The sequence below is a fragment of the Propithecus coquereli genome, unplaced genomic scaffold, assembly GCF_000956105.1.
Source record: "Propithecus coquereli isolate 6110/MARCELLA unplaced genomic scaffold, Pcoq_1.0 Scaffold108, whole genome shotgun sequence".
Taxonomy (NCBI): Eukaryota; Metazoa; Chordata; class Mammalia; order Primates; family Indriidae; genus Propithecus; species Propithecus coquereli.
This window is the reverse complement of record NW_012134747.1, coordinates 3,721,265-3,742,266: the sequence shown is the minus strand read 5'-3', so window position 1 is coordinate 3,742,266 and position 21,002 is coordinate 3,721,265. Positions and strand designations below refer to the sequence as shown.

The window sequence follows — 21,002 nt, the reverse complement described above, 5'->3', positions numbered from 1 at the left end:
TACAAAATCAATACACACAAATCTGAGGCATTCATATATGCCAACAACAGTCAAGCAGAAGATCAAATCAAAAAGGCAATTCCTTTTACAATAGCCTCAAAGAAAATTTAATATCTAGGAATATATTTAACGAAAGATGTAAGAGACTTATACAGGGAGAACTACGAAACACTAAAAAAGAAATTGTAGAAGATGTAAACAGATGCATAATAAAAAGTTTTTTTAAAAAAACTTAATTGGAAGAAAAAAGAAGGAAGAAGAATTCAGACACCAAGCTTTGCTCAGAAGGCTCTGCTTATGGTTTTTGTAAGACAGGAGTTACAGATTCTATAAGAAAAGGGGTCACTTTAGGAAAGCATATGATTTGAAAAGCATTAAAATAAAACCCAGGAAATATACCTGTTCCAACAACACACCTGTGATGTTTAGACCCCAGGAGGTACCGACGTGGATTTCAGAAAGTCTTCAAATTCCCTAAAGTTCTATTCAAAATAGTCTCCATAGGTGCATATTTCTGAGGAGAAAGAGCAAAGCTTCATCATACTCTTAAAGGGAACCCTTTGCCCCTGAACTACTATCTGAAGGGTAAAAATGAAGAAAACTGAAAGCATACATCCCAGTGAGCTCCACAGCAAACGCAGTAAGAAGTGGGCTGTTGTGGGCACCACAGGACCTCTGTGAATTGGATGCTTGGGCGGTACCACAGTATCTGGGTTGTATCTGTGATCAGTTGCCCCTTAACTCTTCTTTTTTCTTTTTTCTTTCTTTCTTTATTTATTTATTATTCCAGGGTTTTGTGAGGGTACAAACATTATAGTTACACTTTATGTCTTTGCCTCACCCAAATGCGGGTTAAAGACATGCCCTTCCCTCCCTTTAGTGCTCCCCGTGTCCTTTAGTTGTAGATTTGCCCCCCATCCCCCTAATCCCTGGAGAGTATTTTTGCCATGTGATCAACCTAGTGTTGATCAGTTAGTACCAATTTGATGGTGAGTACAAATGGATCCCGTTCTTCTGCTCTTTTGGTGCCCCACTTTGGATAATGGGCTTAAGTTTAATCCAGGAAAGTATAAGAGGTGCTAGAAGTGGATTATTAAAATTTGGTATATGTTTACAATGGAATATTACCCTTAACTCTTCTTGCTGAAGAAGAGGTCATGGTGAACCCTGACCCTGTGCACCTTAACAACAACCGTTGTCAGTGTGCATGCAGCTGTAACAACAGCAATCCTCTGTTAAGGGAATTCTGAGGTAAGCACTTTCAGTTTAGATTATCTATTGGCTCTGGAATTTTCTAGTGCTTCATGAAGGCCCTGGTCATTAAGGGTCCTTCTGATGCTGAAAAATTATGCTAAGGGTTTAGGAAACCCAGTGTTATTTCAGCATACCAGAAATCTAAGAGAAGATGAAATAGAAACTTCCAGGGAGATTCGCTTTGGCTAGCCTATCTCAATGCGTCACGCAATCCATCATACATAGTCTCCAAGCTGAAAACAAAAGTGGTGAGTTTTCCTAAACCAATCCTTTTTCTCCTACAAAAGGTAATCGAGGGTATTTTGCCTGCTGGGAAAAGAGCAGCAGTGATCTGGGCAACCAGCAAGAAAAAGTTTTCAGAATAGCAAGTAGATTTTTACTTTCAAGTCCACGCTATTATATTCAAATGGACACAGAGTTCCAGAGCTCTCTTAGGCACCAAACGTGCATTGTTCAAGAACAACAATATCTATAAAACAGAACAGCATATAGATTGATAGGTCCTTGGAGGTTATAATGGAGATCAAAGAGTTTAACAACTCACTAAAGAAGCATGTTTTTAACAACTAACATGATCATAGCCATTTTGGAGACCCTGCTTATCTAAAAATAAGCTTATACTTCCAGTAGAGAAACAATGGCCAACATATTCTGTTGCTAACTATTCAGAGTTATTTGATTCAGCATTTGATCAATGTTTGGGTGTTAGAAGACCTTGCCAATCCATTATTTAAGGGAATCGGCACTGCTGGGTCTTAGATTGTCCTGATTAAGTGGAAGCTCCTAGAAAAACTGAGATATCCACACCATTTCTAGGACTGAATCAGAAAGAATCACCTACCACAGGATGCCTCTTATGGTGAAGTTATATAGCTGGTCCACATTCATTTGGCCCCTAACTCAGAGCAAGACAGCCAATACCAGGTACAACACCGTATACACTGAAGGAGTTCCAAACGTGTATTGAATGAAGGACTGCAGCAGATCTGTGAATTTAAGCGTGAAATCATTGGCTAGGGAAATTTTCTGTTGTCCTAGAATTTACTCCTTCATTGGAAAATAAAGGCATGGAGAACATATCAGGCTATTTGACACAATCCAAATAATAGCAGCTTGTGAATTTTGAACATTTGCCATAAATCAGCTAATATGCTAAACATTTTACACGTTAACTCAGTTCTCACAAAAAGTCTGTGAGATAGGCATTAAGATTCACTTTTTACAGATAGAAAACTGAGGCACAGAGAATTTAAGTCATGTGCACAAAGTCATATAGCTAGTAAATGGCAAAGCCTGGATTCACATCCAGGCTGACTCATTCCAGCATCTGCAGTCTTAACCAGTGTTCCAAACTGCCAGCCACTACTTAACTTTCATAGCAAGCGAGCAAAAGCTTTGTTTAAAAATCTACATTTACTTTGAGAGGTTATTTCAAGGAAAATTTTCTGCATGATAGAAATGCAATATAGTACAGCAGCTTAGAGCACAGGCCTTGCAATCAGGGGTTTGAATTATGGCTCTACCAATGACCTTGAGCAGGTTACTTAACCTCCCTAAGCTAACTTTAAACTGGAGGTAATAGTACTTGCCTCAGAGGGAGTTTCTAAGGATTAAATAAAATAACCCACATAAAGCACTTAGCATAATATGTTTGGCACACATGATAATGATAATAACTTACATTTATTGAGCACTTACTATGTATTTACTAAACATACAATACATTTTAGTTAAAATGGTTCACTGTAGCTTGATGTCTATCACATTTGGATGGTTTTTAGTCTTTTCTAACAATGGGAGATATATTTATCATCATTGAATTCAAGGACTTTGTGGAACAATCTTAATTAGCTTCAAACTAATATTTAATCAAAAAAATGGTTCTTTCTGTGAACAGTCTATATACTACTAACATGCCCTGAATCAGAGAGTTGAAGAAGACTAGCTGATTAAATGTTGCTCAGACCCATTCCTTGTTAACTAGGAGTTAACTTTACTAAATGACCAGTGAGGAAACACTTCAAGACCTGCCTTGACCATTTCTTTTCATAAGGAGAAGTGGACATAACATCGACTCTGGATGTCATTATAACCTTCAGGCCCACTGAGACTACTATGGCAAGGCAGTAGGGAGAAAGGAATAAATTAGGACTACAGCAGACAGACTAGTTCTACCAAGTAGTTAAGGATCTTGGCCAATACTAAACTTAGAATATGCACAGGAGTAATAGTGACCTCAGATCTGATTCCAACTTGCAATAATATTGAAGAAGTCTGATCTCAGAGTAGGAGCACTGTTACAGTAGTCTTTAGGCATCACCAATATGTAAAAGTCAACTGAAGGCAATATCTTAGTTCTTGGGATTTCGTAATAAGAGGGAGACTGTTTTTTAAACCATCCAGTTGAAGCAGGATATAAACCTATGGCAAAAGGAGCAAAAACAAGATCCATACATTGAGGAATAGATGGTAAGAGTTAGACAGGTTTTCAGGGCTGCAAGTCAAATGCAGTCCCGGCCTGGCAGGGAGCTGGAAGGAGTGAAAACCAGAAGCCAAGATGAAAATCTAATCTCCATTCTAGGAGAGTGTGCTGGGGGATATGAGAGAAGGCTGCAGCAAATATAATCACCCAGGGCTTCCTGAGTATTATATATTATAGAATCTAAAACAGCATAGGGAAGCATGGTAACTTGGAACAGTAACAGTGAATACTTCAAGTTCCTTTGTACACTAAAGCTGAAATCTCTAAACTGGGATTCATTTATAGGGTTCATAGGTCCCCCTGAAATATGTGTAAAATATTTGTATGTGTCCACATATGTGCAATTTTCTGGGAGGAAAAGTCAATAGCTTTCATCTGATTCTCAAAGTAGTTTGTGATCCAAAGAAATTGTATAACCACTGGTCTGAGTAAAGCCCATATAGGCCTTTTTTTTTTTTTTTTTGAGACAAGGTCTTGCTGTGTTACCCAGGCTAGGGTGCAGTGGCATCATCATAGCTCACTGTAACCTCAAACTCCTGGACTCAAGTGATCCTCGGGCCTCAGCCTCCCAAAGTGCCAGGATTACAGGCATGAGCCACCACACTCGGTCCATATAGACTTTATAATTTGGTAGTTACATTAATGAGATATATTTACCCATCTTTTAACCTCACAAAAAAACTCACAAAGAAACACAGTATTTCTACATGTTGCTGATCTTTATGTCCAAAGAGGACCCACCCGGCAGTGAGAGCCCCTGCCTTCAGTGACGCCACTGAGGAGAACAAGGCCTGATCATCAGGCCCAAGACTCCCTTTGCCAATAGCGTGCATCCTTCAAGACTGTCCCTGGTGTGTGACTGCACCTCTCTTTTCTTAGTCCCGTGTTTATATCACTGATACTAAAATTTACCCACAGAAATTGTTCTTAATCTCCTATTTGCAAAGAGGTGCCTGTCTGGCAAGGTTTTGCATGGTCCATGCTTAAATGATAAAAATGGGGAAAAATATAATGAGTTTTCTTTCACAAAGCTAAATTTATTCAATTTAGGTAACTAGCCTTTATTCTAATAAAGACAAAAGATTATTACCTTATCACTTATTTGATGTTAAACAAAATCCTTATATGTTGATGGTAATAGTGGATGATGGTTTGTTCTTTGGTTTTGATTCCATTTGATCTATGTTGATCCCCAATTCTTAGAAAAAAAATGTTTTCTAGCCCATAAAATCAAAACTGTGGGAATTGGTTCCTAATTTACTCAACAGCAATGCATCTAGCCTACAAGTGAATGTTGCAATCAGATCAAGTGGTTGTTTTTCCTACTCTGCCTAGTGACTGATTTTCCAGGGTGGAGTGAGAACTAAAATAGGCACGACTGACTGGTTTGTTTATTTGCTAAATAGACACCTGGCTTAGACAGCTAGGATAGCATCTGGAATTTTGCAGTTCCATCCTTCACTTAGACTGCACAGCACAACGTTCAATAAATGCTTATCGAAATGGAATCAACTTGAATTGTTCAAGGCATATAAGAAACCCTCACACAGTCACGTTCAGCCAACTGCCACCCAGCACAGGGCGACTCACCTTCTGTGAGCAGAAAGGAGCTTTTATAAAGGGATGAAGTATTAGCGCAAGAATCTATTTATGAGAGTCTCAGTCTCAATTTTATTAATGACTTATTCTGTGACCTGACACAGTCACTCAAGTGGATTTTCTGTTTTACTTGCAAGGAGTGAAAAAGTGTCCAATCGGCCTTTTTGCCTAACAGTCTTAGTATAAGGACATTAGAGTGAATTAAGTATGTGGACACTATTCAGGGGAAAAAAAAAATCCCTTGACATAATTATGGACTCCCAAAATTATAAAGCTGAAACATTTTAATCTCAGGATAGATAGACCTACTATTTAATTAAGGTGCTTTTGAGATTAAAGATGATTACTCTGTTGATGCATCCACACCACAGTGTTAAGACATTTTGGTTGTTTAAAAATCTAAGTGCTTTCGTTCTTTATCAATTGGATTGTGTGTGGATTATAGTTAAGGCTAGTTTATTAAATAATCTTTATATAAAATCATTTTCTAGGAAAACCCCTAAAATAAATGTCTTGTACAAAAAAGTTATAATGGGACAGAAGCTATTATTGAACTTATTTACAAGGATGATTCTACACAAGAAATAGTTTGCATGACCTTTGTCCATGTAATCTTGTCAGGTCAGGTAACCTCTCTCTGCTCCCCAACTCTGTATGTAAGAGGAGAACCTACCTCAAAGCATTGTAAGGATTAAATGTGGTAATACATGTACATCAGCCCAGAGCAGGACACATGACAGTCATTTGATAAACTTTACTTAAAATATTCTTATTATTATTGGCACACTATAGTGGAAGTATCAGTTGTGGAATACTTTAACAGAAATTTTAGGTGGATTCTCAGTGGGTTAAAAAAGAAAAAAATAACAGCAAGCAAAAGAGCTATGAACAATCTTACCTCGTTTTGTCCTACCAATAAGTTGCAAGTTTCCTTCAATTCATCTCTATCATATCGTCCTGAGAAAACAGAAGAATATAAATAAGTTCAATCATTCTCCATCTCAAGCCTTACAACACTCTCGGAGAAACCTATTGGATTTCCAACAAATCTACACCTAGATCATGCACACGTAGGTGTGTGTGCACGCTTAAACAACAAAGGGTCGCTTTGAATGAGATCCTTTAAGAATTTCAGTAAACAATCTCAGGTGAGGTTCATTCTTTAAACTAAATTATAATTTATTGCAAACAGTGCTATAAACAATATGGAATGTTGCTTAAAAGCATGAGGCTAGAAGACAGACCACATGCTTGTAAGATTCAGCTCGGTGATGTACAATCGTTGATCCTTCCTAATCTTCTGTATTCTCATCTGGAACACCTGCTTTACGGCGGCAAGGCTATAGTCGAACGAGATGCTGCATGTAAGACACTCAGCCCAGCGCCTGGCACCTTGCGAACGCTCATTAAGTTTTAGCTATTATTACTCTTCATTATAGGTGTCGTATTTTTCATCTCTAGAAGTTCTATTTGGATCTTTTTTATATTTTCTATTTCTCTCCTCATCATGCTTATGTTTTCCTCTACATTCTCGAGCATATGAAGAATATAATAACTATTTAAAGTCCTTGTCTTCTAGTTCCATTATCTTTGTCATTTCCCAGTCTATTTCTACTAATTGACTTTTTCCTAGTTATGGTTCATATTTTCCTGCTTATCTGCATACCTGATAAATTCTTATTATATGGTAAATTTTGTCATTGATTGCTAGATGTTGCATTATTCCTTAGTGTTGGATTTTGATCTCGCGTGCCGTTCAGTTACCTGGAATAGGACGGGTCCTTTCAAAGCTTTCTTTTAAACTTTGTTAGGGTGAGTTCAGATGGCCTTTGGGCTACAGTTAATTTAGTCCCCTTAGGCAATACCTTTGTGAGGATCAAACCTGATGTCACCTGTGTTATGAGTTCCTTCCACTCCTGTGTTATGAGTTCCTTCCACTCTGGCTGTTGGGAATACAATCTATTCCCAGCCCTATTGGTCTTCCTAATGCTTTCCAGTGATTCTTTCCTCCCTGTGAGGTGGTTTACTCTCATGCATGTGTGGATCTGTTCTCAGCCAAAAACTCAAGGGGCCTCTCTGCAGATCTCCATGACACTCTCTGGTCTCTTCTTTCCTCTTCTCTTTCTTTTCTCCTTTTATTTTACTTCTCTTCTCTCTCTTCTCTCCTGTTCTCTGCTCTTCCTCTCTCTCTTTACCTATCTAGCTCTCTCTCTCTAATACTCTGTTCTACAAATTGTAGGTGTCTTGGCCTCTCTGAACGCCAATTCTGTTTCCTTCATCTTAGTCAGACCACCAACCCTGGGGAGCCCCTCCCTGCGTTCAGCCTGGAAACACTTTCGTCATTAAACTGGTGCAATCGCAGTGCTCACCTGTGTTGCTTCTTTTCTCTCAAGGATGAGTCCTGTGTTGCCTGCTGTCCAATGTCTGAAAATTGCTGTTTCACATTTTTGTCCAGTTTTCTAGTTGCTCGAGGTGGGAGAGCAAATCCAGTCCTTGTTACTCCATGTTGGCCAGAAGTTGAAGTCTTTGGCTAGAGTTATTATTATCTCTGAATGCCAGTTTTAGGTGCAAAATAGTACTCCGCTATACATCAGGTTAAAAGGAGTAACGAGTGTGATACATTATGAACTGTACAGGTTTATGTATGTGGTTATAGGATGTTATTAAAAACTTGTACCAATCTAGGCACACACTATGTTATTTTTCTTCTTGTTTTTCACTTCTGAAAACATTTGGCTTTTGAATTCTTGGCACTGGGCCAATCTTTATGTAAAAGCCACAAATTAGGAAGCTTTTGTATAATTTAAAATCTTGTTTATGGTATGATTAAGGCTTTTGTGAATGACTTGGTAAATTAAAATTTTCCCTAAAAAAAGAAAATTTGATTTTCTTTTGTTTTTGTTTTACTCTGAATATCGACACCACGTAATCCTTCCATATTATTTCCACGAATATGGAAAATTAGATTGCTCCTATGTAAATACATTGCAACAATAATTTAACATACATATGAAGCTGAAGGATGGGGATTCTCTTCATGCAAAGTTTAATTTACACAGCCACATGCTAATATTAAGCATTATCACATTGTTCACGTGAGGTGAACTTATGGGGTAAGGTGTGTGTGTGTGAGAGACGCACAAAGAATGTGCACATATGACGGGGAAAATTAAGCTAAATTCCTTTCTTAAATAAATATTTCATGCTTGTTAATATAGTATTTAATCTACAAGCTAAAGATTATAAATCCATGAAGGGAAATTGAGAAATTCAGACTTAACAAAAATTATTCTTGGAATTCAATCACTGCATTTTGAGACATATAAAATGTACTACAATGTGTGAGAAGGCTCTACAAAATTTTCATTACATAGAAGTTGTTCAAATGAGAAACACCTCCTAGATCCACAAACTGTAGTATATATGTCTAATAAAAATTACTCTTAAATCTTACATTTCCCCTTTGAGACATTTATTGTTCCTAGAGAAAGCTGGGTTTTTTTCTTATTTCTAAGTCTGTCTTCTATTAAACTAGAGAACTCCATAAATCAATAATAACCTTTTAGGTATCAACCTCTTCATAATTATGCCCTCCAAATCCAGGTAATTGTTTGCATATTTTATATAGAAATAAATGGGGGAAAACATATGTTCCATTTGACGTGGGGGGAATATAAAGATTTAGATTATTTTTTGGCATTTGTGAAGTGTGGCTTTATCTCTTACATTTGAAAAATCAATTTATTTCACACAGAGATACAAATAGATCAGATGATGCTATGCAGTTCCGGAGGGAAAAAAAATACTGCCCGTTAGAACGGATACAGATTTTATTATAATATGGCTTTCATTAAATGTAATACTCCACAAGTATTAAACAAGTGAGTTTAAAAGAATGTTTGATTTTGTCAAATCACACTCTGGGTATCTTTCTGATGCTTCTGCTATATTTCCCAACAGGAAGTAGCTAAACTCCCAAATGAGAATGATCTCAGATTAAGAAACACCACCAGCATCTTGAAGGCTCTCTATTTGTAGAATGAAATGACAGCAACCAGAGAGGCCTGCGGCTGTTTTCCTAGATGCCTGCTCTGGGTGCCAGCCATCTGTGTTCATTTAGATGGGGGCGGGGGGAGTGTTGTATGTGTGTGTGTGTGTGTTGTGTGTGCCTGCGTGTGTAGGTAGGTGGAGAGGGGGGCGAGGGGCAGATCTCAGGTTGCAGGTCTGAGTGTGGTCTCTGATACAGAATGAAACCTCTGCCTGGTGCCTCTCAAACAAAACTCTCATCTGCTGCTCCCTCCAGAGAAGTAATTTCACCAATACCAGCTGCAAGGGGAATGTTTTGTGTTTTCTTTATTCAAAGTGAAAGATGTTAAACAGAAATTTTCAGAAGCACTTTTGTTTAGAAAAGGGGAAAGGAAGATCACGGAAACTGGAAAACATCCATGAAATTAGCCCTAAATCATGGCCAATACTTATCATTTCCTGACAAGCTGCCTATCAACCAAGCCACAACAATAGTGTATTCAGGGCCTTCTGGTGCCGGCAGTGATGTAGTATTGTTAATTAAATATTGGTACAGTGGTGAATATTTTTAAGTTTTGACTTTCCTAACTGCAGTAGTAAATAGAACCACGCTTTACTATCAGGAGTCCTCAGAACACTTTGGTAACATGTCTCTCTTTAAGATTGCCTTAGCAGGAATTAGAAGAATATCAGTTCAAAGTAAAGACCCTGAGGGGCTTTGACTCACCTAAGAGCAGTGAAAGAGAAGAAAACAGAAAGTAGAGAGGCACTCAGTCATGTTAGCTCCAAATTTTGTGTTTATTTGTGAAAAATCTATCTAAATACAGTATCTATAAATAGAAGATGGAAATGAGCTAATTTGACTGTCTGATTTTATTCATTATTCATAACTTAAAAAAATCCTGGCTACCTTTAATTGAAGTACTTATCTATAAAATTTCACAATATTCCTACGGCCTGAAATATCATTGGATTATTTTTCCAATACTATTCTCTCATTCTCTCTCTCTCTCTTTCTCTTCCTCTCTTCCTCTCTTTCTCTCTATGTCTATATCTCTCTCAGTTTCTCTAGCTCTTACTTATCTGACCTTTGACATATTCTGTTCTTAAATATGTATTGGTCAATGTTGCAATTCTAACACCCATGTCCTAATGCAAGAGGAGGGCATGCCAGATTCTGGGGTTAACTTTCTGGGTGTCACATCTGCTTATGGCAAAATTATTTGCATTCCCAACTTAGTGTCAAATTATCCATTTATGAAACTATTAGAAGCTGTGAAATTTTGCTTCCTAAGCCCTCCTCAAGGAGAAAAATTTCTGTTTGTTAACTGAACTTAAAAGCTTTTCAAAAGCAATTTTGAAAATAGCCGCCAAACTTAGTAGTAGTAAGAACATTTCATGTTTCCTAGACTGCTGTGTTTCTAGGGTTTGGACATCATTGGAACCCTTAGGAGAAGATTGGGAACACTTATTGAGTATTTCACATATTTTGAGAATTACTTAAAATGAGAAACAGACTCACCTGGGGAGCATTTTGCCTTGGAAATTCACTGGGCTGAGTTTGCCCACCACAATGCCAAAGATGCATAAGGAACTATTTAAATAACTTCACTCTTTCTATTCTGGTATTTAACAACTGCTATGAGAGATTTCTTCCTGGGTGTAAAGCAGTTTCCTCCCACGGGCTCTGATAAAAACCTGTCTCCACCTTTTGCAATTTGTGTCCTCCTGTTACTTTGTCTTATTTCATGAACCAGCAAGCACATATCTGCTCAGAATCATAGGATTCTCACAAAATTACAGGACAAAGATCCTGTACTCAAGAAACTAATAAATGTAAGAAATAAATGGAGACCATATATGTTTTGAAGAGCTACAAAACATGGTTTTGTGAGAGGATTAGGTGAGTCGAAAGCAATGGCATAGATAAGGAAAAAGCTTGGCTTGTGAGATTAACATTGAAGAGAGCCCTTGGAGCAGAGAAGGACGCAAGAAAGAAGTACAACAGAATGTTGCATAGATGGCAGAGTATCAGATCATTTACTACCTTCAAAGGCAGACACAATAGCCTGCACTTAACTCCACTGTAGATTCTTGAGCAGGGATTGACATGACGAGTTGGTGTTTAGGAAAATCATCCTGACAGTGATGTTGGAGGATTGGTGGGGGAATGGTCTAGAAACACGGAGCTATATTAGGCAGCCGCTGGAGTGATCCACAGTGATCAGACCTGGGCTGTGGTCATGGCAGAGTTAATGAGAAAAACACAATCTTGAGGACACTTTGAAGAAATAAACAATGACCTATGACAGACTAAATATAGGAGAAGGTTAGTGGCAAAAAGTCCAAGGTGATATCAAGATCTCAAGCTTGGAAAACTGGAAGAATGGTAATATCACTGAGAGGAAGCAGAAAGTTGGGAACTTGGCAAGGAAATGCCGTTTTTTGTTTTTTTTTTTTTTAATTTTAAAATGTATTTGAGGCCAGGCACAGTGGCTCACACCTGTAATCCTAGCACTCTGGGAGGCTGAGGCAGGAGGATTGCACGAGCTCAGGAGTTCGAGACCAGCCTGAGCAAGAGTGAGTCCTTGTCTCTACCAAAAAGAAAGAAAAAAAAAAACCCAGCCAGGCGTTGTCGTGGCATGTGCCTGTAGTCCCAGCTACGTGGGAGGCTGAGGCAGAAGGATCACTTGGAGCCCAGGAGTTGGAGGTTGCAGTGAGCTACCATAATGCCACCGTACTCTACCCACGGCAACAGAGTGAAACTTGGTCTCGACAATGACAAAAAAACAAGGCAACTGAACACCCCTCCTCACTACCCCCTACTCCTTCATAAAAAAGAAAAAAAGAAAGAAAAAGAGAATGTATTTGAGCATGTGATAGCTTCAGTTAACATTTATATATTTTATAAAAGCATTCAAATGGTCCAGTATTCATACTTCTGGAAACATATTTGACTTGAACATATATTTGTACATTCCTGTTCATAGCAACATTATCTGCAATAGCCAAAAAGTGGAAACAGCCTGAATGTCCTTCAACAGATAAATGGATAAACAAAATGTGGTGGTTGGGGGGTGGTACACACACAATGGAATAATTATCCTTAAAAAGGAATTGTGCCCTGATACACGGTACCCAACATGGAAGAACCTTGAGGACATTTTACTTATTTGAGTAAAATAAGCCACACACAAAAGGACAAATATTGTAGGAGTCCGTTTATATGTGGTACCTATAATAGTCAAATTCATAGAGATAGGACGTAGAATAGTTGGGTACCAGGGGTTGGAGAAAAAGGGAATGGAGAGTTATTGTTTAATGGATACAGAGTTTCAGTGTGGGATGATGAAAACATTCTGGAGATAGATGGTGGTATGGTTGCACAACAATGTGAATGTACTTAATGCTACTGAACTGTGTACTTAAAAATGACTAAAATGGTAAATTTTATGCTATGTATATTTCCACAGTAAAAAAAATGAGTATCATTAAAAAAAAAAAAAGAATGTGTAAATACTGAGAGCAAACCAAAGAAATGCTCCCAAGAAACAAGTGGAATCTGTATGCCTGGATTCAAATTTAAGTTCTGCCAGTTCACTAGCTGTGTGCCTCTTTTTTCTCACCTGTAAATGGGGGACAAAAATGAGGATTAAACAAATAATGTTTGTAATACTCTTTTGCATTTAATAGGTGCTCCACAAACAGTTTCTTTTTCAGTTAAAAAAAAAATGACTCTCCGATTTGAACTTTTTCCCTCAGTAGAATTAGGCTTCAGATATATTAACATGCATCTTTCAGAGAAGAATTTCAAAGAGGTGGGCAGCTGTTAGGGAACAAAGAAATACCAAGCTCATGCAGGAAGGCAGCCCTTTCCTTCTGCAAAGACTGAAAAGCAGGAAGATGCCCAGGGAAGCATGAGGCTACCTTTGACTGGCAACTACCCCGCTGCACTCGCCTCCCGCCCGAATCCCAGAAACGTCTGCCACATACACTTGATTGTGCTTAAAGAATCTGTAGAACTAAACAAACTATTAAGATATAAGAACTAAAGTAGAACTTTCAAGTTCTCAGAAAGCAGAGAGTCTTCTCAGAAATGGCCAGATGATTTTAGTTTCTCTCAGTGGAGTTCATTAGCAGAGAAGGTGGTTCAAGGGAGAAGACAGACAATGTCGCGTTGAAAAGCTATCACTACCATTGGCTAAAAAAGAAAACTGGAAATTATTATAGCTATTAGCGTGTAGTTATAAAGATTTTTTTTAAAATCATAAATGTTACAAAAATACTTGGATATTTTCATAACTTCTAAACATTATCACGTTTGTGGCTAATGTTAAGAAGAAACTTTTTTCATGAAGGAGGTCAAAACTAGAACACACTAATGGAAAAATTCTTCCAAAAATCTAAATAAGTGATCTAATCTCTCAGCCTATTTTTTAAAAGATATCTGCATAAAGCAGATGCAGCAATGCAAAGCAGGATACACGAATTTAGATGTTATTAATTGCATGTGTACCCTCACGTCAATATATTTAAAAATTACAAGTAACCTCAGAGATCATTTGTGGTGAGCGGAGACCAGAATCCAGGGCTCCTAATTCTAGTTCATTACACGTCCCACATTGCTACTCCAAGGGGTCACAGAGCAGTCTTCAAACAACCCCCACAAGCCTCCCCCCATACCCGATATGGGCATAACAGAGCCAAAATAAAGCCGTGTGGACAATTCTGATTGCGATCCTCAGATGCCACCTCATCCAAAACAAACCTCATTCACTCTCTGATTTCCAAGTGACTCACAATCCACATCACACCTTTCAACATGTGACCACATTCTGCCTGGCCTCGTTGTCTGTTAGCCGCCCCCAAAACCCCAGCCCCATGAATAATAGCCTCTCCTACTCTGAAGTTCACACAACAGGCATCCTGCCTCCTGCTTTGCATCACAGGCATTTTAAAGAGACAACCCTGTGGTCTTGATTCATGGAAAACAGTCATTTACACTGTTCAAAATTCAAAACCCTAGGGAGGCAGTTTAGTAATTTAGCATTTTTGTTTCATGTGAAAATATTATTTCTAGTTCATAATGGAAAGTTCAAAAACATTGTTTCTTATCATTAAAAGCTTTCAGAACCGTGTAATCTGGGCTGTTTATAGGTATGTTCCTTTCCCTATAAAATGCCCTGAGGAACAGAATATGGGTCTTTCTACAAAGAAATACCTTCAATATCTTTCATTGTTTGAGGAAAAGCTCTTTAATTTAGAGCTGAATTAGTCACACAGATAAACACTTTAATGTCCTCGGAATCTGTGGTTAGTTTTAACAAGCTTTTAAGGTAAATTAGGAGTGTGTTTTATCATTATGTTGTGTTGACTGTGAATTAGAAGAAGAGAACACAAGGGCTCATCCATTCAAAAAATTTTTTTCATCATATTCTGTGCCCGAGTCTTCATGGAAGTTGGAGCAACACGTGGCTCTTGTCCTCAGGGATCTTACCATCAAGTGAGGGCTCCGTACAGGGCTAAATAGTGTCCCTTCCTTCCCCACTTCTCAGCCCCTCCGCAAAATTCACGTCTACCCAAAACCCCAGAATGTGCCTTTACTTAGAGTCTTTGCAGATTTAATTAAGATATAAATTAAGAAGAGGTCATACTGGATCAGGGTGAGACTTAAATCCAATCATTGGCATCCTTATAAAAAGAGAGGAAGATACACAGAGATATACACAGACCATGAGTATGTGAAGGTAGAAGCAGAGACTGGAGAGGTATAACCACAAACCGAGGAATGCCAAGGGTTGCCAAGGGTTGCCAAGTGTTGCCGGCAACAGACTAGAAGCTAGAAGCAGCTCCCTCCCTAGAGCCTCTGAGGGAGAATGGCCCTGCCAACACCTTGAGTTGGGACTTCCAGCCTCCGGAACTGTGAGAAGATAAATTTCTGCTGTTTTAAACCACTCAGTTTGAGGTAATTTGTTCCAGTAGCCCCAGCAAAGTAATATAGGTCCCATCTCCAGAAACTCTGATTTCATGGGTCTCGGGTAAACTTGGGCAACAATATTTTTATAAAAGCTCCCCAGGTGATTCTATTGTTCGAACCATCACTCTAGATTGGTGGTTTTCAAAGTCTCCATCAGCACCAGCATCCACTGGGAACTTTTAGAAATGAAAATTCTCAGGCCCCACACAGACTTCCCAAATAAAGAACTCAAGGGGTGGGGCCCAGCAATTAGCAGTTTAACAAGCTCTCCCGTGAGGTGATGTGATTTCCACGCCACTAATGTTTGAGAACCATTGTTCTGGTTGCTAGGGGAGCTAAGGAGCAACAGAAGATAATCAGCAAACAGGAATGATGCAAAGCTATAGGCAGGAATATTTTAGAAAATAAGGGAAGAATATTCATACGTTCTCCTGTATGGCACTAAGACAATACATCTGAAAACCTCAACATCATGCTTGGCGTTGCTTAGAGGTAAATATGTGTCCAAACAACCATCTTCCAAGTGCAATTTTTGAAGACAAATTGTTTTCAAATTTGCAGGGGCTGCCCTTACAATTTTGTTGCTATTTGGGCATATGGCCACCTATACCCTCTACAAAGATTGTGTCTGTCCCCACATACCAGGAGGCAGAGAAAGAGGAGGCAACCTGAACACTTGAGATGAAAAACTTCATTGAGGCCAACTTCTTTTTAGTTCAATTATTAGATAACTGGCTCCCTTTGCCACTTCTTTTACCCACAGCCCAAAGAACAAAACACGCCAATAAATTTCATTTTGGTGTGGAATTCTGCTCTTTGCCATAATCAAGCTATGTGAGGCTACAGTAAACCGCTAAGGACAGGGTAACTGGAAACTGAGTGTCTCAATGAAAAGCTTTGGTAAAATCCGCATGGCTAGCACTTGATAGAAAAGAAAATATCAGATGTTATTTTTTTTTTTCAGAGATGAATGGTTTTAGAATCCAATTTCAATATTTTTATTTGTTTGCTTGATTTTCATGCTTCTGACCTCAAGCAGAAAGTCTTCCCTGGCAACATTGGCAAGGTTCTTTCTCAAGTTGCTTTCATTGTAGCCACGTATTCAGCTCAGCTTTCTCTTATGCCTCTATGACCCTGGTAATGCATTTGCAGCTTAAGGTGCCATTTCCACAGGCATTAAGGTAAAAAAAAATATTAATTTTTCTTGTAGCTTTTTCTCCCGCTTGATCCAGATGCTACCCTGACCGGCACTGGCAAAACTATTAAGCAGACAAAGTTTGTCTTTGAGGTCTGATTCCCTCTCTTTTTGGAGTGCTCATCCCAAGTACCCAGTGCCTTCATATTCCGTGATTGCTCAGGGAACCCCATCTTGTTGGAACGGTCCCTCATTTTCAGATTTTCCTGCTCTCAGTCCTCAAAGGACATCAATTTTGTGGATTAAGACCCTGCTTTCCTGTAGTTAACAATAGTTATGATGGGTTGATGATTGTTATTTGTTAATTAGCCAAGGTTGTCTTTGCTAGATAAAGTAATATTTTAACCCACATTAAGTACAGATATCTTTTTACAAGAAGAAATGTTACCAATTAGAGAGTCAAGGTCTTGCCGCCATAGCCTGGGGGCACTTTCCTGGCATCCTTACAGAATTGCTGGAAGAGTGGTTGGTGGCCCATTGATGGCCAATCAACTTGTGTGATTGTTAAAAAAAAAAGTGCAGATTGTGTGTTCCAGCCCAGACTTTCTGAACCAGAGTCTTCTAGTGGTTGGGATTCAGGAATGTGGATTTTAACAATTCTTGTAGATGATTTTTTGATACGCTGGAGATTGATGATTTCTGGTGTCATGGGAAGAAACCTGGATTCAGAGTCAGCAGACCTGATTTTTAACCTCTTCTTCAAGATGTACCACGTGGTCAGGGGCAGTGCCACCTGTTTTGGGACTTCCCTGTGAAATGCAGATACTACTACTGGCCTTGTCCACCTTAGAGGGTAGTCACAAGGCTCAAATGAGTTAAAGCCTCCAAACTACCCTGCATGCTACAGGGCTGGCACTACAGTAAGAGGAATGGGCTACTCGTCTTGGGGCACAAAATTTAAGGGGGTGCCAAAAAACTCCATGATCATGATAAATAATATTTTACTGTGATATTTTTTAAAAAGAAATCAAAATTAATGCCAAAAATCCATAATGAACAAAAACGACAAAATTTTCAATAAAGACAGGATCAATGTTACTGATTTTTTTCTTTGGCCTTGAATTCTAATATAGTACAGCATAGCCTTGTTAGCAATGTTTATTTTAAACGATGTTTTGTTCATTGTGGATTTTTGGCATTAATTTTGATTTTTTAAAAGTATTTCCATTGAAATATTGATATTGTTGATTACTGTATGGAACTTCCTTAATTTTTACACCTGAGCTTAGTAACTTGCAGTCCTTACTGGTCTTGCCCTAGTCCCAGCCCTATAAACTGGAAGGGGTTGTGCAGATGCAGGTTGTCATTTTTACCTGGCTCTGACTCTTCCAGCTCCAGAGTTTTCTCAAATAGTTGCATGCACATCTTAAGAGGCCCTGCTGGCATCCTAGCTAAATGCTGACCATTGAATGGTGGGAACGTGGTCCTAAGAACATAAGGCAGGCACAGGCATGCGCACAGTGCTTTTCAGGGGCCTCCCTTCCCAGGGGCACAGGAGAAGAACTCTTCATTGGGCTGTCTGGTATGAGAACCAGTTTAACTCGTGTAACTGGAAAAATCTGCCCATATTTAAAGGCGAACTCCTCCTGAAGCTATATACCCATCCCAGGGAAGTTTGGATTTGCAAGTTTCCTCATCCGTAGCTTTCTATTTCAGGGGCTGTTATTATGTACCAAGGCTGGCTTCAGTCCCCTTGTATGGGAGGCAAGAATAAGTGACACCCGCCTGGATAGCGGGCGACTAGGGAGTGGAATGATACATAAGGGGCCTTAGGGTGGGGGAGAGGGGCCTGTGATGGACTGAGAAGAAAGAAGCCTCTGCTCTTCGCACTGCTTCTGGTTTCTGCCCAGCACTTGAGGGGGCGGCATAAAATCCCGGGATAAGAAAGCACAGGGCAAGGTGGGGTCAGGTGCCTGCCTCCTCTCCTCCTGCCAGCTGAAAGGTCTGGGAAAATGCCTCCACCTCTCTCATAGAACCCTAATGTTTGTGCAGTGTTTGCTGTACAGGAAGGAAAAGTAGGAGAAAGACAGTATAAAAAGGCAGAAAACTCAGCATGAGAAGCCCCGCTCAGCAGCCCAGAAGACTCCAGAACCATGAGAAAAGGCATCTGGCCTTTGCAAAGCCGCAGATAAACTTGGAGGTGCCCAACTTCAGAGCCACGACTAAGTGAACGTGGATCTGCAAGCAAGCAGATGACAGCCCCAGGAGGAAAAAAAGGTAGAAAAAATTAACTCTTTAAGTCCTTGACAGCATATACTAAAACTAGAGACCAACAATATTATGACATTCTCAACTGTGATCTTTACATCTGATATTTTCCTTTCTTGCAGTGCTTCCCTGGTCTATATGTAATGATTTTTAGAGTAAAATGTTATGCAACTTATCGCATACCTGAAAAACCTCCATGGTTGTGGTAAACTAAATAATGCGCCCCTCCACCCTCCCAAAAAATTCATGTCATAATCTCCAGAAACTGTGAACCTGTTGCCTTACATAGTAAAAGGGATTTTGCAGATGTGATTAAGGGTGTGAAGATGGGGAGGTTGCCCAGTGCAATCACAGGGATCTTTATGAGAGGGAGGCGGGAGGCCCAGGGAAGGGGGAACCGTGAATACTGAAGTGTGGGGTTGGCATGCCAGAAGAAGGAGTCTCTAGAAGCTGAAAACGGCAAGGACAATTCTCCCCTGAAGGCTTGAAAAGGAATGCAGCCCTGCTGACACCTATATTTTAGACCTCTAACTTCCAGAACTCTAAGAGAATAAATTAGCCTTGTGTTAAGCCACTAAGTTTGTGATAATTTGTTACAGTAGCAATGGGAAACTGATACGGTGGATAATGGGTTAACACTGGTCATTCTGGTTTTTAAAAAGTTGTATCTAGAGTTAACAAACAATGATCTTGTCTCGCAAGTAATTTGGTGGCAAATGTTCAAAGCTAGCAAAACATTTATTTTGTTGTGTATTTGGAGGCCCTCAAAAGTTGGTTTGAGCTGAACGTGATTTAGTAACAGGCTTCAAACTTTAACAGCACCCGAGTGAATGCTATATACAATTAGGCACTTAATATACCCTTTTTGTCCATCTTAATAGGAATAACAGCTGATTGTGGTTTATGGTGTTTCAATTTCTGCCAGAGTAAGATAATTTAGAAAGTTGGATTCCAGCTACTTGAATCATGAGATCTTATGTTTATAGCTCCATCTCAAGAAAAAAGAACTGGGCAAAGTAATGGAACAAACAGATTTAGATGACTAACTTTTCTATATGGGGACAGAATTTTTTTAAGGCACCCAGTAATACCAATGAAACTGGGTCATTTGAAGAGTTAGAATTTGAGGGACAACTTTTTGCTAAGCTAGAGGAATAACTTCATGTCAATTCCATGCTGGTTTGTGCATCTACTTGTGGCTATACGCTTTCTGTACATGATGGTTTTGCACTGACTTGTTTATGCCTTTCTATGGAGTCTGAATCCACGATGTTTATATGCACGTAGATAATTCAAATTGATAAAGCCACAGCTGTGGTTCTCGTCACCAAGTATTTGCTGACTTAGAGTGAGGCACATGTGGCCACACTTAGCATTTTGCCTTGTGGCTTCTGGCTCTCTTCTCTGGTTCGCACAAAGAGCAACTCGTTCATCTTCACAGTTACAGAGAGCCCTTGAGAAAGAACTTCACTCTATAGAGAGTTAGTGATTGTGGTGAAGATGGAGTTGCAAACAGGCCCGGGCGAATGATTTTCAGATCATTTCTGAACAAAGACCACAGGCAGAAGGATGTACTCAGTGGCTAAGGGCACAGACTAAGGGCCCAGTTTGCCAGCTTTTGCATCCCACACCGCCACTTACTAGCTGTACTTTCTTGGGCAATTATTTAACACTTGTACCTTACTTTCCTCCTCTCTAAAGTGAGGATAAATAATTGTTGTGAAGGTTGAATAAGCTAACATGCGTGAAGTGTATTCAGACAGTGCCTGGCCCATAGTATTCTTCACAAGCCCCTGACTCTTCCCACTACTCCCCTATCCCCCCGCTGTCTTCACTGTCCTACTGTCCCCACCACTGTCCAGCACTGTGAAGATTGTTCCTGCTTGCCCCACTGCCATTTGTGTGGCCCCATCAGAAGGAACTTGCTAGCAGCATATCAATAGGGATGGAAGAGTCTGCTCATACGGTACCCAGGCCTCCTGTGGTAGCTATGCTGATACGAGATACTTCTGGCTTGCTGTCTTCTAGGCACATGGTAGAATTGTATTTCTTGGACTTCTGTGTGGCCAGGCGGGTCACATGATGAGTTCTGATAGATGAGTTATGATTAGAAGCATTTACTTATTGATTCATATTCTAGTACTCTTTCCTTCAAGCTGGTCCCACAGTGAAAACAAAGCCCAGCTGAGTCCCTAGCTGATACAAGATGGACATGTAGGGTGAATGAGAAATACTTCTGTTGTAGTAAGCATCTGAGATCT

The 21,002-nt window shown here is 39.4% G+C and overlaps 1 protein-coding gene across 1 annotated transcript in view; it reads left to right on the top strand.

The window, feature by feature from the left end:
- Nucleotides 1-19,761, top strand: part of LOC105812866 (chromosome unknown open reading frame, human C7orf76) — a 47,033-nt gene extending 27,272 nt beyond the window's left edge. The window contains 3 exon segments of the mRNA XM_012647420.1: nt 18,507-18,558; nt 18,561-18,717; nt 19,728-19,761. Coding sequence (XP_012502874.1) covers nt 18,507-18,558; nt 18,561-18,717; nt 19,728-19,761 — 243 coding nt within the window.
- The last annotated feature ends 1,241 nt before the right edge of the window (nt 19,762-21,002 follow it).